A 24,115-nucleotide genomic window follows, 5' to 3' on the forward strand; every position below is an offset into this window, starting at 1 on the left:
GGCTCACATCAACAGCATCCTCCCGGATACCCTAGACCCACTCCAATTCGCATACTGCCCCAACAGATCAACAGATGACGCAATCTCAATCGCACTCCACACTGTCCTTTCCCATCTGGACAAAAATAACACCTATGTGAGAATGCTGTTCATTGACTACAGCTCAGCGTTCAACACCATAGTGCCCACGAAGCTCATCACTAAGCTAAGTACCATGGGTCTAAACACCTCCCTCTGCAACTGGATCCTGGACTTCCTGACGGGCTGCCCCCAAGTGATAAGGATAGGCAAGAACATGTCTGCCACTCTGATCCTCAACACGGTGGCCCATCAGGGGTGCGTACTTTGTCCCCTCCTGTACTCACTGTTCACCCACGACTGCGTGGCCAAACAAGACTCCAACACAGTGGTAGGCCTGATCACCGATAGCGATGAGACAGCCTATAGGGAGGTGGTCAGAGAACTGGCAGTGTGGTGCCAGGACAACAATCTTTCCCCCAATGTGAGCAAGACAAAGGAGCTGATCATGAACTACAGGAAAAAGTGGGCCAAACAGGACCCCATTAACATCAACGGGGCTGTAGTGGAGCGGGTCGAGAGTTTCAAGTTCCTTGGTGTCCACATCACCAACTATCAATTATGGTCCAAACACACCAGGACAGCCGTGAAGAGGGCACAACAAAACCTATTCCCCCTCAGGAGACTGAAAAGATTTGGCATGGCTCCCCAGATCCTCATAAAGTTCTACAGCTGCACCGTCGAGAGCATCCTGACCGGTTGCATCACTGCCTGGTATGGCAACTGCTCTGCATCTGACCGTAAGGCGCTACAGAGAATAGTGTGTACGGCCCAGTACATCACTGGGGACAAGCATCCTGCAATCCAGGACCTATATAATAGGCAGTGTCAGAGGAAAGCCCATAAAATTGTCAGAGACTCCAGTCACCCAAGTCATAGACTGTTTTCTCTGCTACCGCACGGCAAGCGGTACCGGATAACCAAGTCTAGGGCAAAAAGGCTCCTTAACAGCTTCAACCCCCAAGCCATAAGACTGCTGAACAATTAATCAAATGGCCAGTGTGGGAATTTCTTTTTTTATGATTATGAAAAAAAGAAAAATGAATAAATCCTTTTCAATGACAAGAATTCTAAACACTGTAATTATTTTTCCACATGGTGATCATTATATTAAACAAAAACAGCCTATTGTTTAGTCTGTATTGGATGCTGGACAGTTTGAAGCATTGAGTGACTCAGTCTGTATAAGTGACAGCCAATGTTAAAATAAAACCTTGAAGTCACATGGCCAAGGTACGTCTCCGTGGCTTTGATGCAGACTGAAATATGGTCATTTACATCTAGTGATGGTGATACGCAACTGCAGGTAATTTGGGTCAATATTCTGCAGAATTCGGTGCTGTTTAATTTTTTCAGGTTTTTTTGTTTGTTAATTTTTTCAGTTTAATTTAAGTCAACAAAATGTTAGTAACTAAAATGTTCGTGATGATGTTATTACAAATGGTATTATATTATAGGATATATTATCATATGTGTCATGTACACTCTATAGAGCCAGGACCCTTTTCCAGTGATACAGTTTTGTCAGGGAGGAGTTTGGAAGTGGAGGAATCGGTGAAACCCAGTGTCGGCAGTACCAGTGCAGATTATGAGGATGCAGCAAATGAGAGAAGGTACAGACAAAGTGAGGATGTTGAAAAACAATCTGATCAGTGACTTTGCTTGCAAGAAGGCTCAGCTCTGGGCTCTTGGTGAGTAAGTCTGAGCAAGGGCCAGTGATAACTGTTAAATGGCATGGCTATGGATATTGGATCAGTACAGACATGATGCCCACAGGCTGAGAAAAAGACTGAGAAGAGACTGAGAACAAGATATATCTCAAAGTAATGGCTGGATTGCCATAAAATTTGTTGTGCACAATCAAGACCCCAAGTGTGAGAAACCTGTTGATTTGGTGACCCCTTGACCTTTTCTCTAGCGCCACCATCAGGCCTTTTCATTTCCATTTCCATTTTGTTGTCCATTTCCACTTATACAGCTGCTTATCTTCTAGTTGGTATGAATACTTAGTTCCAAAAATCTGCTGCGGATTGTATTATTTTGTTTGTTATATCATTTTTACATTTAATTTTTTATTTATTTATTTAACCAGGTAGGCTAGTTGAGAACATGTTCTAATTTACTGGCCAAGATAAAACAAAGCAGTGCGACACAAACAACAACACAGACTTACACATGGAATAAACAAACATACAGTCAACAATACAATAGAGAAAGTCTATATACAGTGTGTGCAAATGAGGTAGGATAAGGGGGGTGAGGCAATAAATAGGCCATAGCGGCGTAATTATTACAGTATGGCAAATTAAACACTGGGGTGATAGATGTGCAAAATGAGTGTGCAAGTAGCGGTACTGGGGTGCAAAGGAGCAAAAAAATAAATAATAATAACAATATGGTGATGAGGTAGTTGGATGGGCTATTTACAGATTGGCTATGTACAGGTGCAGTGATCTGTGAGCTGCTCTGACAGCTGGTGCTTAAAGTTAGTGAGGGAGATATGAGTCTCCAGCTTCAGTGATTTGTGCAGTTTGTTCCAGTCATTGCCAGCAGAGAACTGGAAGGAAAGACGGCCAAATTGAGGAATTGGCTTTGGGGGTGACTAGTGAGATATACCTGCTGGAGCGCGTGCTGCAGGGTGGGTGCTGCTATGGTGGCCAGTGAGCTGAGATAAGGCGGGGCATTACCTAGCAACGACTTATAGATGACCTGGAGCCAGTGGGTTTGGCAACGAATATGACGCGAGGGCCAGCAAATGAGAGCATACAGGTCGCAGTGGTGGGTTAGTATATGGGGCTTTGGTGACAAAACGGAAGGCACTGTGATAGACTGCATCCAATTTGCTGAGTAGAGTGTTGGAGGATATTTTTTAAATTACATCGCCGAAGTCAAGGATCGGTAGGATAGTCAATTTTGGTCAGCATGAGGGAAGCATGAGTGAAGGCTGCTTTGTTGCAAAATAGGAAGCCGATTCTAGATTTAATTTTGGATTGGAGATGCTTAATGTGATCCTGGAAGGAGAGTTTACAGTCTAACCAGACACCTAGGTATTTGTAGTTGTCCACATATTCTAAGTCAGAACCGTCCAGAGTAGTGATGCTGGATGGGTGGGTAGGTATGGGCAGCGATCGGTTGGAGAGCATGCATTTAGTTTTGCTTGCATTTAAGAGCAATTAGAGGTGGATCAGAGAATCACCAGCAGCAAGAGCGACATCATTGATGTATACAGAGAAAAGAGTCGGCCCGAGGTTTGAACCCTGTGGCACCCCCATAGAGACTGCCAGAGGTCCGGACAACAGGCCCTCCAATTTGACACACTGAACTCTGTCAGAGAAGTAATTGGTGAACCAGGCGAGGCAGTTGTGAAAAACCAAGGCTGTTGAGTCTGTGATAAGAATGTGGTGATTGACAGAGTTGGAAGCTTTGGACAGGTCGATGAATACAGCTGCACAGTATTGTCTCGTATCGATGGCGGTTATGATGTCGTTTAGGACCTTAAGCGTGGCTGAGGTGCACCCATGACCAGCTCGGAAACCAGATTGCATAGCGGAGAAGGTACGGTGGGATTCGAAATGGTCGGTGATCAATCATCAAGTTTGCGGACGACACAACAGTGGTAGGCTTGATTACCAACAACGACGAGACGGCCTACAGGGAGGAGGTGAGGGCCCTCGGAGTGTGGTGTCAGGAAAATAACCTCACACTCAACGTCAACAAAACTAAGGAGATGATTGTGGACTTCAGGAAACAGCAGAGGGAACACCCCCCTATCCACATCGATGGAACAGTAGTGGAGAGGGTCGTAAGTTTTAAGTTCCTCGGCGTACACATCACAGACAAACTGAATTGGTCCACCCACACAGACAGCATCGTGAAGAAGGCGCAGCAGCGCCTCTTCAACCTCAGGAGGCTGAAGAAATTCGTCTTGTCACCAAAAGCACTCACAAACTTCTACAGATGCACAATCGAGAGCATCCTGTCGGGCTGTATCACCGCCTGGTACGGCAACTGCTCCGCCCACAACCGTAAGGCTCTCCAGAGGGTAGTGAGGTCTGCACAACGCATCACCGGGGGCAAACTACCTGCCCTCCAGGACACCTACACCACCCGATGTCACAGGAAGGCCATAAAGATCATCAAGGACAACAACCACCCGAGCCACTGCCTGTTCACCCCGCTATCATCCAGAAGGCGAGGTCAGTACAGGTGCATCAAAGCTGGGACCGAGAGACTGAAAAACAGCTTCTATCTCAAGGCCATCAGACTGTTAAACAGCCACCACTAACATTCAGTGGCTGCTGCCAACACACTGACTCAACTCCAGCCACTTTAATAATGGGAATTGATGGGAAATGATGTAAAATATATCACTAGCCACTTTAAACAATGCTACCTAATATAATGTTTTCATACCCTACATTATTCATCTCATATGTATACGTATATACTGTACTCTATATCATCGACTGCATCCTTATGTAATACATGTATCACTAGCCACTTTAACTATGCCACTTTGTTTACATACTCATCTCATATGTATACGTATATACTGTACTCTATATCATCTACTACATCCTTATGTAATACATGTATCACTAGCCACTTTAACTATGCCACTTTGTTTACATACTCATCTCATATGTATATACTGCACTCAATACCATCTACTGTATCTTGCCTATGCCGCTCTGTACCATCACTCATTCATATATCTTATGTACATATTCTTTATCCCCTTACACTTGTGTCTATAAGGTAGTAGTTTTGGAATTGTTAGCTAGATTACTTGTTGGTTATTACTGCCTTGTCGGAACTAGAAGCACAAGCATTTCGCTACACTTGCACTAACATCTGCTAACCATGTGAATGTGACAAATACAATTTGATTTGATTTGATCTGTTTGTTAACTTGGCTTTCGAAGACCTTATAAAGGCAGGGTAGGATATACAGTGGGGCAAAAAAGTATTTAGTCAGCCACCAATTGTGCAAGATCTCCCACATAATTTTCATCATAGGTACACTTCAACTATGACGGACAAAATTAGATTTTTTTCTTCCAGAAAATCACATTGTAGGATTTTTAATGAATTTATTTGCAAATTATGGTGGAAAATAAGTATTTGGTCAATAACAAAAGTTTATCTCAATACTTTGTTATATACCCTTTGTTGGCAATGACAGAGGTCAAAAGTTGTCTGTAAGTCTTCAGAAGGTTTTCACACACTGTTCTGGTATTTTGGCCCATTCCTCCATGCAGATCTCCTCTAGAGCAGTGATGTTTGGGGCTGTTGCTGGGCAACACAGACTTTCAACTCCCTCCAAAGATTTTCTATGGGGTTGAGATCTGGAGACTGGCTAGGCCTCTCCAGGACCTTGAAATGCTTCTTACGAAGCCACTCCTTCGTTGCCCGGGCGGTGTGTTTGGGATCATTGTCATGTTGAAAGACCCAGCCACGTTTCATCTTCAATGCCCTTGCTGATGGAAGGAGGTTTTCACTCAAAATCTCACGATACATGGCCCCATTCATTCTTTCCTTTACACGGATCAGTTGTCCTGGTCCCTTTGCAGAAAAACAGCCCCAAAGCATGATGTTTCCACCCCCATGCTTCACAGTAGGTATGGTGTTCTTTGGATGCAACTCAGCATTCTTTGTCCTCCAAACACGACGAGTTGAGTTTTTACCAAAAAGTTATATTTTGGTTTCCTCTGACCATATGACATTCTCCCAATCTTCTTCTGGATCATCCAAATGCTCTCTAGCAAACTTCAAATGGGCCTGGACATGTACTGGCTTAAGCAGGGAGACACGTCTTGCACTGCAGGATTTGAGTCCCTGGCGGCGTAGTGTGTTACTAATGGTAGGCTTTGTTACTTTGGTCCCAGCTCTCTGCAGGTCATTCACTAGGTCCCCCCGTGTGGTTCTGGGATTTTTGCTCACTGTTCTTGTGATAATTTTTACCCCACGCGGTGAGATCTTGCGTGCAGCCCCAGATCGAGGGAGATTATCAGTGGTCTTGTATGTCTTCCATTTCCTAATAATTGCTCCCACAGTTGATTTCTTCAAACCAAGCTGTTTACCTATTGCAGATTCAGTCTTCACAGCCTGGTGCAGGTCTACAATTTTGTTTCTGGTGTCCTTTGACAGCTCTTTGGTCTTGGCCATAGTGGAGTTTGGAGTGTGACTGTTTGAGGTTGTGGACAGGTGTCTTTTATACTGATAACAAGTTCAAACAGGTGCCATTAATACCAGTAATGAGTGGAGGACAGAGGAGCCTCTTAAAGAAGAAGTTGCAGGTCTGTGAGAGCCAGAAATCTTGCTTGTTTGTAGGTGACCAAATACAAATTTTCCACCATAATTTGCAAATAAATTCATAAAAAATCCTACAATGTGATTTTCTTTTCCCCCTCATTTTGTCTGTCATAGTTGAAGTGTACCTATGATGAAAACTACAGGCCTCTCTCATATTTTTAAGTGGGAGAACTTGCACAATTGGTGGCTGACTAAATACTTTTTTGCCCCACTGTATATATGTTCCTGGTTCTAATTGTTTTGAATGGGGCATGCTTATTTAAGATGGGGAGGAACGCACTTTTAAAGAATAACCAGGCATCCTCTACTGACGGAATGAGGTCAATATCATTCCAGGATACCGGGGCCTGGTCGATTAGAAAGGCCTGCTCGCTGTGTTTTAGGGAGCGTTTGACAGTGATGAGGGGCGGTCGCTTGACTGCAGAACCATTACGGACGCAGGCAATGAGGCAGCGATCGCTGAGATCCTGGTTGAAAACAGCAGAGGTGTATTTGGAGGGTGCAGGTTGGTTAGGATGATATCTATGAGGGTACCGGTGTTTACGGATTTGGGGTTGCACCTGGTGGGTTCATTGATAATTTGTGTGAGATTGAGAGTATCAAGCTTAGATTGTAGGATGGCCGGGGTGTTGAGCATGTCCCAATTTAGATCACCTAACAGCACGAGCTCTGAAGATAGATGGGGTGGCAATCAATTCGGCATATGGTGTCCAAGGCACAGTTGAGGGCAGAAGGTGGTCTATAGCCAGCGGCAATGTTTCTTGAGAGGTGGATTTTTAAAAGTGGAAGCTCGAATTGTTTGGGCACAGACCTGGATAGTAAGAACAGAACTCTGCAGGCTATCCCTACAGTAGATTGCAACTCTGCCCCCTTTGGCGGTTCTATCTTGTCGGAAAATGTTATAGTTAGAGATGGAAATTTCAGGGTTTTTGGTGGTCTTCCTAAGCCAGGATTCAGACACGGCGAGGACATCCAAGTTGGCAGAGTGTGCTAGGGCAGTGAATAGAACACACTTAGGGAGGAGGCTTCTAATGTTAACATGCATGAAACCAAGGCTTTTACTGTTACAGAAGTCAACAAATGGGAGTGCCTGGGGAATGGGAGTGGAGCTAGGCACTGCAGGGCCTGGATTAACCTCCACATCACCAGAGGAACAGAGGAGGAGTAGGATAAGGGTATGGCTAAAGGCTAAAAGAACTGTCTGTCTCGTACGTTCAGAACAGAGAGTAAAAGGAGCAGATTTCTGGCCACGGTACAATAGATTCAAGGCATAATGTACAGACAAAGGTATGGTAGGATGTGAATACAGTGGGGGTAAACCTGTGCATAGAGTGACGATGAAAGAGATATTGTCTCTAGAAATATCAATATCATTTAAATCAGGTGATGTCACCACATGTGTGGGAGGTGGAACTAAAGTGTTAACTAAGGCGTATTGAGCAGGGCTAGAGGCTCTACAGTGAAATAAGTCAATAATTACTAACCAAAACAGTAATGGACAAGGCATATTGACGTTAGGGAGAGGCATGCCAAGTGATCATAGGAGTCCAGTGAGTGGCTGCTACGCCATCTTGTTAATGTATTTTAATTGAAGAGGTTAATGTATATTTAAGTTATTTGTTTTAAGTTATTCATTAATGTTAAGAGAATTTTCCATTCAAGAGTTTTACCATTAAAATTACATTTAGACTGTTAAAGATGGCCTTTAGCACATTTCTTATAGAAGGTATCAGTCTTGCATCAAATAGTGAATTCCACTGTATGCAGAATGTTGCATGCATGTATGCACAGTGTTATATTTTCACAGCTCACTGTCAGTAAATATCATACAGTAAATATTGGACTACAAGAGAGTTGCAAGCCTGCAAAGGTAGAGTTATTTAAAGCTTTGAATGGGTCGATTGGGTTCTGGAGGTGTGTGGTTACAGCAATTGCGCAGGGTTGGTGTGGCCTGTTGTGGTGGGGCCCAAAATCCCTGGCGGTGCCCCTGCATTGACCCACCCCCCTCCATTTGTTTTGTACACTGCTGCTACTTGCTGTTTATTATCTATGCATAGTCACTTCACCCCTACCTACATGTACAAATGACCTCTAACCTGTACCCCAGCACACTGACTCGATACCGGTACCCCTGTATATAGCCTCATTATTGTTATGTTATTGTGTTACTTTTTATTATTTTTTACTTTTGTTTATTTGTTAAATATTTTCTTTACTCTTCTTGAACTGCACTGTTGGTTAAGGGCTTGTAAGTAAGCATTTCACAGTAAGGTCTACACTTGTTGTATTCGGGGGGGCATGTGACAAATAAAGTTTGATTTGAGATGAGTAAGACTTTAAGGCCTACCAGAGTTACTCCTATAATCTTCCAATACATTGCTTATCTTTATACAACATATTATGATCGGAAATGAACTAATTAGCCTCCTATACACCTGTATAGCAGACACATTAGCCATCTGACATTTCAAAAATGCATGTCAGTGTTGGAGGATGCCACCTGCATATTTCTATCTGGGCTAAGCTTCTCTTCCTTTATATAGCCAATATTTATTTTTATGTTAATATCATTCAGTAGACACCTATGCCTATAGGCCTATGCATGCAATGCCCTGATTACATGTAGTGCTCAAAACTCGTGACAGCTGAATGGTGAGGCAGACAATAATTGTTTTAGGAAAGTAGCCTTAAACACATGAACAAATAGGCTATAAAGTTTTGCATATGCTACACATCGAAACACAAGGAATAGTGTTTTTATAATTTGTTATAGGCTGTTTTTAACGAGACGTAATTGTGGCTCATTATTCAAATATTCCCTTTCATGTTGTCAGGTGCTTAAATTTCCTAAAGAGAACTCTGAAATGGCATATTGTTTTATGAAGATTATACAATATTCGAATTCAAATCTGTCGCCAATTGGATGGAAACCTAGCTAGTGCGCCAGTCCAGTGTCACTTTGAACATGCCTGGTTCACCAGCAGACCCGAACATCTAAAGAACAAGCTACCAGCCAAACAAGCTTGTAAGAATTGTACGTAAACTCCTTGAGGTAGAGCATTTTTTTCGTCTCCATCTATATAATTGTATGTATTTATGTAAAAAAATAGGGACCAGAATGGAAATAAGTCCGACTTTATTGTGCCATCCAGGTCCCTTTTTACAAATCTGTGTGTACTGTTTGGATTGAGGACCAGGATCCTATGGCCCAGACCCAGTTTGGAAAACGCTACGTTGTATAATCATGAACTTCTATGTTTTCTGTAAAACATTTAGAAATAGCGATAAATGTAGATGAACAATACATTGCTTACTTTAAAGCAAAATTGACCCCTTTGTAAGCTAGCTATTTATTGCACTGAAAACAAAAAAGCTCCCTGTTTGACGCCCACCTCGGTTCCTGTGTTCAGCTAGTAATGCCTGATGTGCTGAGCCAGGTCTGATCTGACTAATGTTTTGGAGAACATAGACCAATAGCTAGCCTAGCTACACTGCTAGTTTGCTAACCACAGTCGGTCAACACAATATGAAAACACCGGAGAAAATGAAACATAAATATACGAGACCGTTTCAGACGCTGGTAAAAGTCTAATATATGTAACTAGTCAAGTCGTCAAGAACATCCAACCGTAGCAGTGGGGAAAAAGTAGGGACGTAGTCGAGTATATCGCTAACGTTAGCTAGTTTGGCCAAATGCCTTGTTTGGGTTGGTTGTCAACACTTGAGTTGGACAAACGCTGGCTTGTTAGTTTTTTGGGAGACGGATAGCTATAGATTGTAACACAATATAATGTGATTTAACCAAATATTACTGGTAGTTACAGGCATGGCTGTACAAAACGTCGTCAAGAGAGTTTTCAACTGACAACTTTAACCTGCTATTGGCGATACTATCTTTGTCCTCCACCAGTATAATGAACCACATTTGTTGGGTTAAATCACATTATCTGGTTTTACAATCTGGAGCTAGGAGACGGGTAGTTAACTCGATTTTGAAGTTTCATGACAGCCTGTTTTCGTTTCTCTGTGTTTCAGTTTAACTGCCAGAACCCACACCACCAGTTGTTTGGTCATTAACGTTATGTTTTAATTCTGTAAAACGAACAGATTTAAATGATTCATGCCACCAATGGCAACATTGTCATCAGCTCCTCATGGCTGTTAACAAATGACAACTGCAGTGATTAGGTAACTAATAAGTAAAAAAAATTTTTTTAGCTAGTTAGCTACAAACATGGTTCTGTCATCAATAGTTGGATTTCATAAGGTAAAGGTGTAGACTACAAGCTAGATGCCCCTTTAGACTACAAGCTGGCCACACACACTTTCATATGGCCTTTGCGAAGACCCTTTGGTGACTGAGACCAACATACACCAGTGTGAAGGAGAGGGAGGAAGGTCTGATCTTCGAGATGACTGTCTACCCAAAGAATTCAGTGCGGATCTTATCTGCCCGGGAGCGTGGTGCCCGCGGCCTTGGCTCCCAGCGCCTCCTGCAGCAGCTTGTTGAGGAGAAGACCCGGAGGATGAAATGGCAGAGTCAGGTAAGGAGCATCCTTCCTGAGGAATGGATGGAAATCGTGCAATGTATCAAGTTTAACTGAGATGAGTGGTGACTTTTTATGTGCTCTTTTTATTTTATTTTCCACAGAAAGTGGAGTTGCCGGACAGCCCTCGTTCTACCTTCCTGTTGGCTTTTAGCCCGGACAGGTCAGAATGACATCCTATAAAAAAAATGCTTGGAGGAGGTAGAAAGACACCAAGACTGGAAGATTGTATGGTAACTGTTAACGTTTTCCTTTCATATAGGACCTTAATGGCCTCCACACATGTCAACCACAACATTTATGTCACAGTGGTTAAGACAGGGAAGTGTGTTCACTCTCTGGTTGGCCATCGCCGCACTCCTTGGTGTCTGACCTTTCACCCTACCATCCCTGGTTTGGTGGCTTCGGGATGTCTGGATGGAGAGGTTCGCATCTGGGACCTGCATGTGAGTGGCTGTCATCTTCTTATGCAAAGGAACGCCAGGGACGACATGTGCAAACATAGACTTAATTAGATGATGACTCCGTCCTCTCCTCTCTGACCTGGAAACCGAAGTGGTTGAGGACGGTGTCAGTTAATTAGTAGGTGAACGGAGGACACATGCTCACTTCCTTGATGCACAAGAGTATTCCACTCAGTGGCTAGCGCTGAAGTGTTTTAAAATCCGCCACACCCCCTTTAAATCAGCTGTTTTCCCGAAGGAGAAAAGCATGCACACATTTAATAAGAATACAGCACTTATTTCATCTATAAAATGTCTTGCACAACTGGCTATATATGTTTAAAAAAAAAATCACTTTACATATTTATTTTGGGATTCCACCCTTGTAAATGTAATTTGCCTTATGGAGCGGAGTCTCATTTCATGGAAGCTCATTTGTTTCCTCGCCTCTGCTCCTCGATTACCTTTGAACTTTTTCAAAAGCAGGACAGAGGAGAGTTGAGCAAAGCCAATTGAGATTCTCCCTTTTTATCTGTCCCATTATGGCATCTGTAAGAGCACTGGCAGCACTGCTGAGGCCATCTCCATTTTGAAGTTGTCAATTTTCTTCTTTGTGTTTTACCCCCACCTGCAGTGCCGGAGTCCTGAACCAAATCTGGTCATTAATTTAATGTGGCCACAAGATGGCAGTGATACAGTTTAAAGCCATTTACAAACCAGGTAACCCAATTTGAAGAAGAAGCCAATGCTCTGATCATTGGCTGATTCCTCTCAACTCATATGAATCCCCACCTGGTTGACTACTTTTAAATGGTGAAAGCCCTTTGTAGCGTACCACAGTACGAGTCATAATACCCATAAAACCTAGAGGTCAAACAGGGAAATGGTTCCAATAGTTTTTTCACCATTTCATTTTTCCTATAGGGGATTTTAGAAACACTTAAACTAAGGGATGTGTTTCGTGTAGGCAAACACTGGCGTGACGTTTTGATAACCGTGTAAATCTCTCTAGGACAAAGTGACTTTGCCTGTATTTATCCCCCAAAATATAATGCTATTAGCTGCTAATGTGGCTATTATACAGAACCACAAATGCCATGATGATCTGGTCTAGACTGCCGAATCGAGGCAAAGGTAAGAATCTCTGGATTAGCTGTCTAATGTTAGCTAAATGTTAAATCTAGACTTGGTTTCCTCTATTGTATTCGCTCCTCATTCACTCCAGCTTCCAAACTAACCCTGATTCAGATGACCTATATAATAATTATAATTATGCACGCTCAAGTTTACAGTTTTTTTGTGTTATTCCTTGTTTGTTTCACAAGAAAAAATATTTTGTCTTCAAAGTGGTAGGCATGTTGTGTAAATCAAATGATACAACACCCCCCCAACAGTCCCTCCTATTGAACAATAGCTTCCTAGTGTTCAATTTATGTCAACTTGGAAATTACTTTCAAATGGACAATGATAATAATTAATGAATAAAAAATAAATACAAATGTTAATAAAATGAACAAACAATGATAACAAAACATTCACCGTGAGGTTTACAAACTTAGAGACACACCATACACAATTTTATTTCCATCTCTCATCACACAACAAAATGACATTCTAGCTGAATCTGCTGTCTTGTTCCATGTCAGCTGGAGCGCTTTTTGTTTCTCCACTCTCTCCTTCTGGTTCCTAAGAGAGTGACAGCATAAGACTTGGAAAGCAACAAAAAAGACACCAACCATAACAGTATTAACTTCTTGACGCACCCATCCCGTTAGCGGGATCATTTTCATCAACACCCGCAGAATTGCAGCGCGCCAAGTTCAAATTAAATTACTAAACATATTTAATTTTCATGAAATCACAAGTGCAATATAGCAAAACACAGCTTAGCTTGTTAATCCACCTGGCGTGTCAGATTTCAACACAGCTTTTCAGCTAAAGCATGACAAGCGTTTATGTAAGAACATCTCTCTCAGTAGACAAAATATTACAAACACCTAGCAGCCAAGTAGATTGGTCATGAAAGTCAGAAAAGTAATAGATTAAATCACTTACCTTTGATGTTCGGATGTTTTCACTCACGAGACTCCCAGTTACACAAATGCTCCTTTTGTTCCATAAAGATAATTTTTATATCCAAAATCCACAGGCGCGAGCGGTCACGACATCGCAGACGAACATTCCAAATAGTATCCGTAATGTCCACAGAAACATGTCAAACTTTTTTAAATAATCAATCCTCAGGTTGTTTTTAAAATATATAATCAGTAATATATCAACCGGGACTGTCGCTTTTTCAATAGGAGAGGGAGAGACAATGGCTGCCCCACTCTGTTGCACAAGCAAAACTCATGCGAACACCCAGCTATCCACTGACGCGATGTTGTCTTTCTCGCAAATTTTTCAAAATAAAAGCCTGAAACTATGTCTAAAGACTGTTGACAACTTGAGGAAGCGATAGGAAAAGGAATCTGGTTCATATCCCTTTAAATGGAGCGAAGGCAGGCTATGGAACATGGAGCTTTCAAAATAGAAGCCACTTCCTGGTTTGATTTTCCTCAGGTTTTCGCCTGCAATATCAGTTATGTTATACTCACAGACAATATTTTGACAGTTTTGGAAACTTTTTTTCTATCCTAATCCTAATCTGACAATTATATGCATATTCTAGTTTCTGGGCCTGAGAAATAGGCAGTTTCAAATGGGTACGTTTTTTTTAGCCAAAAAATGAAACTCCTGCCCCCTACACTCAAGAAGTTAATAATGTGATAAGCTATGCATAATTATATATGCATGAAAACCAAAGTCTGAGACCATGACAATTTCCACTCTCTCTTCACCTGACTCTATGCATCCAGGATACTTTTCTGCTGGGTTCCACAAAGATGAAAGCCCTAAAAAGCCTCCTCATGCTTTTGCCCAGTCTTCCCCTTTCGGCCCCAGGTTCCGAGAGGTGTTCCCAAGTCATATCATTTTCACTTTGTTCCCCATCTCCTCCATTGCCACACCCCTACATCCTCTTAAGGTAACTCAGCACTGTATATGCTTTCACATCAATGACTTCAACATGTTGTTTAGAGTACAATTACCCCAATATCTAACCTCTTTCATATGATGCATTAACCAATAAAGCAGCTAACCCCAACTCAACTATGATGTTTAAAGTAGCTCCCAGACCCAACCCATCTGCATGTCTTACAGTGGAATCTAGTCTCTCGCTTTCGCTCCACTTCCTCTGTCATGTCTTCAAGCTCACCCGTTATGCCTGGGGCGGCAGGGTAGCCTAGTGGTTAGAGCGTTGGACTAGTAACCGAAAGGTTGCAAGTTCGAATCCCCGAGCTGACAAGTAATTGAAAATAAGAATGTGTTCTTAACTGACTTGCCTAGTAAAATAAAGGTAAAATAAAATGCAGCTTGACCTCACTTCAGGTGTGGTGTTTGTCAATAATTTTATAATGAAATGCTATTCCGATCATTTCTAGTGAGATTGATCAGGTCTCCCCAGAAAGTCAGGATACAGAGCATTCGACACCATTCACATATTTCCTCTCCCTTTACATTCCCTGTCCTTCAGAACCCATTAAATGTTTGTTTCAATCCACTACAATGTTCATGAACTACCTAAAAAAAATTAAGGTTAGTTTTAGGTTTAATAACTCCTTTGCTAATTCCTTGTTACCCCTCCACCCTTTTGTATATTCTAGAAACCTATTTCAGAATAAGACAACATAAAACGTACATCAATTTCAAACTAAAACCACATAAAATGTCTCATGAGATAAACCCCCCTCCCCCAAGGCTTTCTGAGTTTGCAAGGAGTGTTTGGCCATATAATTTAAATGTGTTACCTTTAGAATCCATTCCCCTGGCATTTTGCCTAGATTCTTCAACCCAAAATACATTTTCCTGTGGCAAATTTAGCCAATTTCTCATCGTAAGGACTCTGTGTTATTTCATCCCTAGCCTTTACTAAATAGTTAGGTCAGACGTGATCTCTTCCTTCACGTAGAAACTGTAATCTCTATGAACCACTTATCAATCGAACCGAGGCTATTCACCAATATGGGACATTTCCTCTCCTGCTAATCTCAAGACAATTTATTGTTGCTCTTTTGAAAAAGATGCAAACGCTTGTATAATGGCATTTCCTTCGAATGCAGCATGTTCCAGTATCACATTACACTCATTCTTCCAATGTCCGATAGTCCCACGTCTAAAACAGGGAGCTTTCTCCGTACGCTTTGTTTTTTTGCGACATTTCTTTGCCTTACCTTGGCCACTGAAACTATAGTTAATGATTTGCCCTATGGCCCTATTAACCCCTCGCACATCCGCGACGTGAGTCGAGTCATATTCCACTCTCAAAACATCCTCTTGAATTATATCCACTGCCCCCGCAATTATCGTTTTGACCACAGTATTCAAATCTGCCATCAAAGCAGAAGTGCAAATTTTGTCAATACACTCCCGTTCCCAGTCTTTCTGTGGCAGCATACTTGTACTCATTACGGGTTTATCGTGGTCCATTTTTTGTTGATAGAATGCTGACATCAACACGCTGATATATTGAGCTTTTGATTCTGGTTTTATGTCATTGTGCCAAGTCATAATTGCCTCCCTGAATTCTTTATTTGATTTGAATTCTCTGTTAGCAGGGAAATGTTGCCCAAATTCTTCCCATATTTGAGCCGAATTGGTAGAATGCTTGTGCTCTTCTTTCAGCGCCTCCATGGCTTTATTAAAATCCTCTGGCTCCACATTATAGGGAGAATCCGGTCCGTTTATCAATAGTTATTATTCCCTAACCTCTCCTGACGGTGTTCAGTGTGTTTTGGATTTTTTTCACTCCAGTCTATAATACACACTTTCTATTAACTATTTTCCAAGGTAGAGCTACACACTTCCCCGGATAATAGTTCATTGGTCACAGCACTTAATACCTTGTATTAGAATGATACCATAGCGTCTGCAAATGTATTACTGGAGAATACGGATGACTTAATGGCTTTTTCCCGTATTGCCTCCAATATCCTTATTATTGATAACAGACATCACCAAAATTATTCACACTTGTCTTCCTATTTCCACATAATCTGCCATGGTTCACCACCCCAACAGGGCATAAAACTAACCTCTTTTTCACACACACACTCTGCGCTAGAGGTACAAGCCTGCTGGAGATTAACCTACTAGGAATTTACATTTACTTTATAGTACTAGCACGAACCAACCTATTAGGAGTTTACCATTTACTTTATAGTACTAGCAGGAACCAACCTACTAGGGATTTACCCCCTAGGACTTACCCTACAGGTACCAGCCTGTACGAGTTGACGTTCCGGGACTTACCATCTACCATAAAGCTACGACCAGTCGTTACACAATGGGCCTACCGAATTAAACTCAGGCTCTCCCGGTCCATATCATATAATGTTCAGCCTACGATTTTCATCTCCCCTAGATGTCAAAATGAGTGGAAACGGGTATAGGAACTTGCCTACCTTGTTTGTTGACAGCTCTGTTCCATTGATCTGGACTCTTTGGTTTGACTACAAATCGTGGTGAACTCACGGACACTAGAGAAGCTTAATTTTCTAGGGCAGGCGTTCCGCTAGCGGAACCCCTCGACAACATTCCGCTGAAAAGGCAGCGCACAAAATGCAAAAATATTTTTTAGAAATATGTAACTTTCACACATTAACATAACACTTCAATAATATTCCAACCGGAGAATTCCATTGTCTGTAGAAAGCACTGGAACGAGAGCTAACTCTGTCGGGACCGCGCGTCATGAGCCTGAGACACTCTGCCAGACCCATGACTCATTCAGCCCCCATTTCCCCCTCCTTTATAGCAGAAGCCTGAAACAAGTTTCTAAAGACGGTTGACATCTAGTGGAAGCCTTAGGAAGTGCAACTTGACCCCATAGACACTGTGTATTCGGTAGGCCAAGCTTTGAAAAACTACAAACCTCAGATTTCCCACTTCCTGGTTGGATTTTTCTCAGGCTTTCCCCTGCCATATGAGTTATGTTATACTCACAGACATCATTCAAACAGTTTTAGAAACTTAAGAGTGTTTTCTATCCAATACTAATAATAATATGCATATACAGTGGGGCAAAAAAGTATTTAGTCAGCCACCAATTGTGCAAGTTCTCCCACTTAAAAAGTAATTTCCATCATAGGTACACTTCAACTATGACAGACAAAATGAGGGAAAAGAATCCAGAAAATCACATTGTAGGATTTTTAATGAATTTATTTGCAAATTATGGTGGAAAATAAGTATTTGGCCATCTACAAACAAGCAAGATTTCTGGCTCTCACAGACCTGTAACTTCTTCTTTAAGAGGCTCCTCTGTCCTCCACTCGTTACCTGTATTAATGGCACCTGTTTGAACTTGTTATCAGTATAAAAGACACCTGTCCACAACCTCAAACAGTCACACTGCAAACTCCACTATGGCCAAGACCAAAGAGCTGTCAAAGGACACCAGAAACAAAATTGTAGACCTGCACCAGGCTGGGAAGACTGAATCTGCAATAGGTAAGCAGCTTGGTTTGAAGAAATCAACTGTGGGAGCAATTATTAGGAAATGGAAGACATACAAGACCACTGATAATCTCCCTCGATCTGGGGCTCCACGCAAGATCTCACCCCGTGGGGTCAAAATGATCACAAGAACGGTGAGCAAAATCCCAGAACCACACGGGGGGACCTAGTGAATGACCTGCAGAGAGCTGGGACCAAAGTAACAAAGCCTACCATCAGTTACACACTACGCCGCCAGGGACTCAAATCCTGCAGTGCCAGACGTGTCCCCCTGCTTAAGCCAGTACATGTCCAGGCCCGTCTGAAGTTTGCTAGAGCGCATTTGGATGATCCAGAAGAAGATTGGGAGAATGTCAGATGAAACCAAAATATAACTTTTTGATAAAAACTCAACTCGTTGTGTTTGGAGGACAAAGAATGCTGAGTTGCATCCAAAGAACACCATACCTACTGTGAAGCATGGGGGTGGAAACATCATGCTTTGGGGCTGTTTTTCTGCAAAGGGACCAGGACGACTGATCCGTGTAAAGGAAAGAATGAATGGGGCCATGTATCGTGAGATTTTGAGTGAAAACCCTTCCATCAGCAAGGGCATTGAAGATGAAACGTGGCTGGGTCTTTCAGCATGACAATGATCCCAAACACACCGCCCGGGCAACGAAGGAGTGGCTTTGTAAGAAGCATTTCAAGGTCCTGGAGTGGCCTAGCCAGTCTCCAGGTCTCAACCCCATAGAAAATCTTTGGAGGGAGTTGAAAGTCCGTGTTGCCCAGCAACAGCCCCACAACATCACTGCTCTAGAGGAGATCTGCATGGAGGAATGGGCCAAAATACCAGCAACAGTGTGTGAAAACCTTGTCAAGACTTACAGAAAACGTTTGACCTCTGTCATTGCCAACAAAGGGTATATAACAAAGTATTGAGAGAAACTTTTGTTATTGACCAAATACTTATTTTCCACCATAATTTGCAAATAAATTCATTAAATTAATTTTTTTTTAAAATCCTGATTTTTCTGGAAAAAAAATTCTAATTTTGTCTGTCATAGTTGAAGTGTACCTATGATGAAATTTACAGGCCTCTCTCATCCTTTTAAGTGGGAGAACTTGCACAATTGGTGGCTGACTAAATACTTTTTTTGCTCCACTGTATTAGCATCTGGGACTGAGTAGGAGGCAGTTGACTCTGGGCATGCTATTCATCCAAAAGTGAAAATGCTGCCCCCTATCCCAAACAGGTTAACCAAGTTTAATTCTTCCCAAAGGGTCAACACAGCTGTACTGAGACAAAGACATGTTTCTACCACTACCAGTATATACAGTCGTGGCCAAAAGTTTTGAGAATTACACAAATATTAATTTTCACAAAGTCTGCTGCCTCAGTTTGTATGATGGCAATTTGCATATACTCCAGAATGTTATGAACAGTGACCAGATGAATTGCAATTCATTACAAAGTCCCTCTTTGCCATGCAAATTAACTGAATCCCCCCAAAAACATTTCCACTGCATTTCAGCCCTGCCACAAAAGGACCAGCTGACATCATGTCAGTGATTCTCTTGTTAACACAGGTGTGAGTGTTGGCGAGGAAAAGGCTGGAGATCATTCTGTCATGCTGATGGAGTTCAAATAACAGACTGGAAGCTTCAAAAGGAGGGTGGTGCTTGGAATCATTGTTCTTCCTCTGTCAAACATGGTTACCTGCAAGGAAACACGTGCTGTCATCATTGCTTTGCACAAAAAGAGATTCACAGGCAAGGATATTGCTGCCAGTAAGATTGCACCTAAATCAACCATTTATCAGATCATCAAGAAGAGCGGTTCAATTGTTGTGAAGAAGGCTTCAGGGCACCCAAGAACCGTCTCCTAAAGTTGATTCAGCGGCGGGATTGGGGCACCTCCCAGTACAGAGCTTGCTCAGGAATGGCAGCAGGCAGGTGTGAGTGCATCTGCACTAACAGTGAGGCGAAGACTTTTGGAGGATGGCCTGGTGTCAAGAAGGGCAGCAAAGAAGCAACTTCTCTTGAGGAAAAACATCAGGGACAGACTGATATTCTGCAAAAGGTACAGGGATTGGACTACTGAGGACTGGGGTAAAGTCATTTTCTCTGATGAATCCCCTTTCCGATTGTTTGGGGCATCCGGAGAAAAGCTTGTCCGGAGAAGACAAGGTGAGTCCTACCATCAGTCCTGTGTCATGCCAACAGTAAAGCATCCTGAGACCATTCAAGTGTGGGGTTGCTTCTCAGCCAAGAGAGTGGGCTCACTTACAATTTGGCCTAAGAACACAGCCATGAATAAAGAATGGTACCAACATATCCTCCGAGAGCAAATTCTCCCAACCATTCAGGAACAGTTTTGTGACGAACAATGCCCTTTCCAGCATTTTGGAGCACCTTGCCATAAGGCAAAAGTGATAACTAAGTGGCTCTGGGAACAAAACATTGATATTTTGGTTCCATGGCCAGGAAACTCCCCGGATCTTAATCCCATTGAGAACTTGTGATCAATCCTCAAGGTGGACAAACAAAAACCCACAAATTCTGACAAACTCCAAGCATTGATTATGCAAGAATGGGCTGCCATCAGTCAGGATGAGGCCCAGAAGTTAATTGATAGCATGCCAGGGCGTATTGCAGAGGTCTTGAAAAAGAAGGGTCAACACTGCAACTTCATGAAATTGTCAAGAAAAGCCTTTGACACATGAAATGCTTGTAATTATACTTCAGTATTCCATAGTAACATCTGACAAAAATATCTAAAGTCACTGAAGCAGCAAACTTTGTGGAAATTAATGTGTGTGTCATTCTCAAAACTTTTGGCCACGACTGTATACTCCACTTTAGGCACAGCTCCTCTCCAATCCTGACCTTTTATGGTTTGAAAGGAAGAGGATAATAGGATAATTAACCATAATTTCTCCCTTCAGGGGATCTGACCTGACCTCAACCCCTCCTTCGACTAATCCACAGATGTCCGTCCTCTTCCCCTATAGCAATCCTGTGACCTCCTCCCGTCCACCCAACACATTCCAAAGCCATCTGTCTTTCTACAGAGAACCATTAACCTCTGACATAAAAACCAGTCTCTTACACTCCTTTATTTACTATGCTTATGAGTATAACAATGTTCAAAGTTTACCCCGAATCCAACATATCCAACTAGAGATCTCTAACTATCTCTGTGTGTGGTGCTGTTATAGGTGACCATGTCCTCTATTGCATCATCACAAGTTTGACTTTTACCCAATCAATTTCCTTTGAACTCTCTTAAAAGTAGTTGGATGATATGACATTCTGGGGTTTTGTGCGTAATATTGACACTAATCTTCTTCTTTTGAACATTGTGTGGCCCATCTGATGCCCAGGGTGGCAGTGAGAGCTGGTTCACTGAGAGCAATGTGGCCATTGCCTCCCTGGCCTTTCACCCTACCGCCCAGCTCCTTCTCATAGCAACAAACAATGAGGTTCACTTCTGGGACTGGAGTAGGAGGGAGCCATTTGCCCTGGTCAAGACTGCCAGCGAGACAGAGAGAGTCAGGTCTGACGAAAAGCTCCACCTTCTCCCTGTCATTTCCACAGTGTTCGATTAGTTGACATGTTGAAATTTCTGAATTTGAAAACCGAGTCAGATTCTCAAACAGTATTTAAAGCAAAATGGAGATAATGACACATGTGAATGCTCTGTTGCAGACTGGTGAGGTTTGACCCACTGGGTCATTACCTGTTGACCGCTATAGTGAATCCCTCTAACCAACAGGTGAGACTCTGTCTAATACTTTATGTTATATACTTTACATTAGGTCAGTTACGTCATATCAAGAACATTTTGTTCCCGTTGTGTGCTTTTCAGCAGAGTGATGATGACTCTGAGGTCCCCATGGATAGCATGGAGATGCCCCACTTTCGCCATCGATCCTTCCTACAGTCCCAACCGGTCCACCGTACCCCCATTCTCCACAACTTCCTGCACATCCTGTCATCGAGGAACTCAGGCTCACAGTCTGAGGAGCAGCATCCTCCTGAACCCGCTGTCAATAGTGCTGCTGACTCTCCTAGTCTTCCCTCTGGACGTTATTCCGCCCTGCGGAATCGCTTCCGACCCCCCTACCAGGGTTGTGTGCAACACCTTGGTATGGTTTGCTTCTGCAGTCGGTGCTCTCCCACCCAAGCCCCTTCACCATCTGGAGAGGACCCCTCTGACCCTGAGAGCCTGGAGACCCAGTCCTATGCCTCCACCTTCTCCTCTGCTCGCACTGAGCCCCGGCAGCCCTCTGAGCCTCGCTCCTCACACCGTCCCTCTGCCTTCAGCAGTGTGTACAGCGGTGCTAGAGGACACTCTTTACGCACTCCATCTTCAGGCCACCAGCAGCCAGGCCGGGAGTGTTCTGGGCGACTGGCGGGGGCAGACTGGATGGGTAGCATGCTCAACATGCGGCCTGAGCGTAGTGGGGGTGTTGGGGTATCTCCACCCAGGACTAGTGCATCATCTGTCAGCCTGCTGTCTGTGCTGAGACAGCAGGAGTGCTCCTATCAGTCGCCTGTCTACACCTCTGCCACAGAGGGAGGAAGCTTTCCCCCAGCAGTTATGAGCCCCCACACCAGTGGAAACAGCTCTGTAGATGGACCCAGCACTAGTAGTGGACGCCACACTCTAGGGGAGGGAGGGAGCAACAGCCCCACCTCTATCCGTAACGTGCTGCAGTGCAACTTGAATCGCTACTTCATGGGTTATGATCGCATGCAGGAAATGGAGCAGTCAGGTGGCGCTGGTGGAGAGAGCAGCCAAGAGCAACAGACATGGGAGATGCTCAATAATAACATAGACTCTGAGCGGCCTGTCACCCCTCATTATCAGCCCCCCCACAGCGGTGATGATGGTTCTGGTCCCTCCCGCGGCCATATGAACCGCTGCAGGGTCTGCCACAACCTGTTCACGTTTAACCAAGGTACACAGCGCTGGGAGCGCACTGGCCAGACCCCATCACAAGAGGGGAGCACCTCATGGCAGCCCCCAAGACCCAACCTTGCCTTTCACAACATGAGGCAGACTGTGATACAGGATCCCCAGTCCTCTGACAGGAGACAGTTAGCACAGCCACAGCCCAGTGCTGATGAACCTGGAGGGGACACAGCCTTCCCTCACCGGGGAACCCCTAGCCCGCAGAGAGAACGGGCAGTGGGGTTGGTGTATAATCAGGAGACAGCCCAGTGGGAGAGGGTTTACAGACAGTATGCCAGTCCAAGTCCAGCGGTGAATGTACCACAAGAGGCCTTAAACCAAGAAATGCCTGACGAAAGCCCTGATGACGATTACCTGAGAAGGTGAGAGAATCAGGTGTTAAGGTCTTGTTTATCTATAATTTGTGCAATTTGTTAAATGAAAAACATAATCGATGCATAGCCTTTTCCAATATACTGGAAGTAGCATGATGGCTGAACTCTGACTTTGAGGCAGTTATAGATGGAGGTGAGATGCAACATTCGACACATCTTATAAGCTGCCAAGTTTGCCCTACCACAACACCTACACATAACCCCAAGTCACCCCATGCTTGTGACATTAGTGTAATCACACAGGCAAACTTTGCATATCTTGCTTTTTGTGCTTCATTCGAAGTTGATAAAAGGCCTTTTCCAAACTTGTGCAGTCATTTAGGGCTATTTTTTGGTAAGGATCTCTGACAAAAGGGGCGGCATGTTGCCTAGTGGTTAGAGCGTTGGGCCAGTAACTGGAAGGTTGCTGGATCAAATCCCCGAGCTGACAAGGTAAAAATCTGCCGTTCTGCCCCTGAGTAAGGCAGTTAACCCACTGTTCCCCGGGCGCAAAAGACGTGGATGTCGATTAAGGCAGCTGCACCTCTGATTCCGAGGGGTTGGGTTAAATGCGGAAGACACATTTCAGTTGAATACATTCAGTTGGACAACTGACTAAGTATCCCCCTTTCCTATCCCAATTAAAGTATACATTTCATTCAGTTTTGAGGCGATGCTCTGCCTCCATGGCTTCCCCTTCTTGCTCATTAGCTGCTTGGCAGATGTGTCTTCTGGGAGGGTTTTGTAATGCCTTCCTTGGCAGTTTGCTTTGCCTCGACTGTAGTGGGCCTTACTTGGCCTGACAGTCTGTCAACTGCCCCACTGGCTACAGTCAGTGGAATGATTAGGCTTCAACCTTCCTGA

General features: G+C 43.4%; 1 protein-coding gene across 9 annotated transcripts in view; it reads left to right on the forward strand.

Moving 5' to 3' along the window:
• Positions 1-9,234: 9,234 nt before the first annotated feature.
• The window catches only part of LOC112263501 (muscarinic acetylcholine receptor M4), a 156,268-nt gene continuing 141,387 nt past the window's right edge, over positions 9,235-24,115 (forward strand). For 2 of the 9 annotated variants that reach the window (XM_024439867.2, XM_042330807.1), the window contains exon 1: positions 11,215-11,386. In XM_024439867.2, the coding sequence (XP_024295635.1) occupies positions 11,358-11,386 (29 nt within the window). In that variant the 5' untranslated portion in view covers positions 11,215-11,357. Of the gene's footprint in view, positions 9,446-9,803; positions 10,938-11,044; positions 11,104-11,202; positions 11,387-21,303; positions 21,477-21,628; positions 21,696-21,788; positions 23,261-24,115 lie in introns of those variants that run through there. The other 7 variants (XM_024439863.2, XM_024439864.2, XM_024439862.2 and 4 more) reach the window with 7 other exon arrangements.

Source organism: Oncorhynchus tshawytscha, linkage group LG12 (genome assembly GCF_018296145.1).
Source record: "Oncorhynchus tshawytscha isolate Ot180627B linkage group LG12, Otsh_v2.0, whole genome shotgun sequence".
Lineage (NCBI taxonomy): Eukaryota > Metazoa > Chordata > Actinopteri > Salmoniformes > Salmonidae > Oncorhynchus > Oncorhynchus tshawytscha.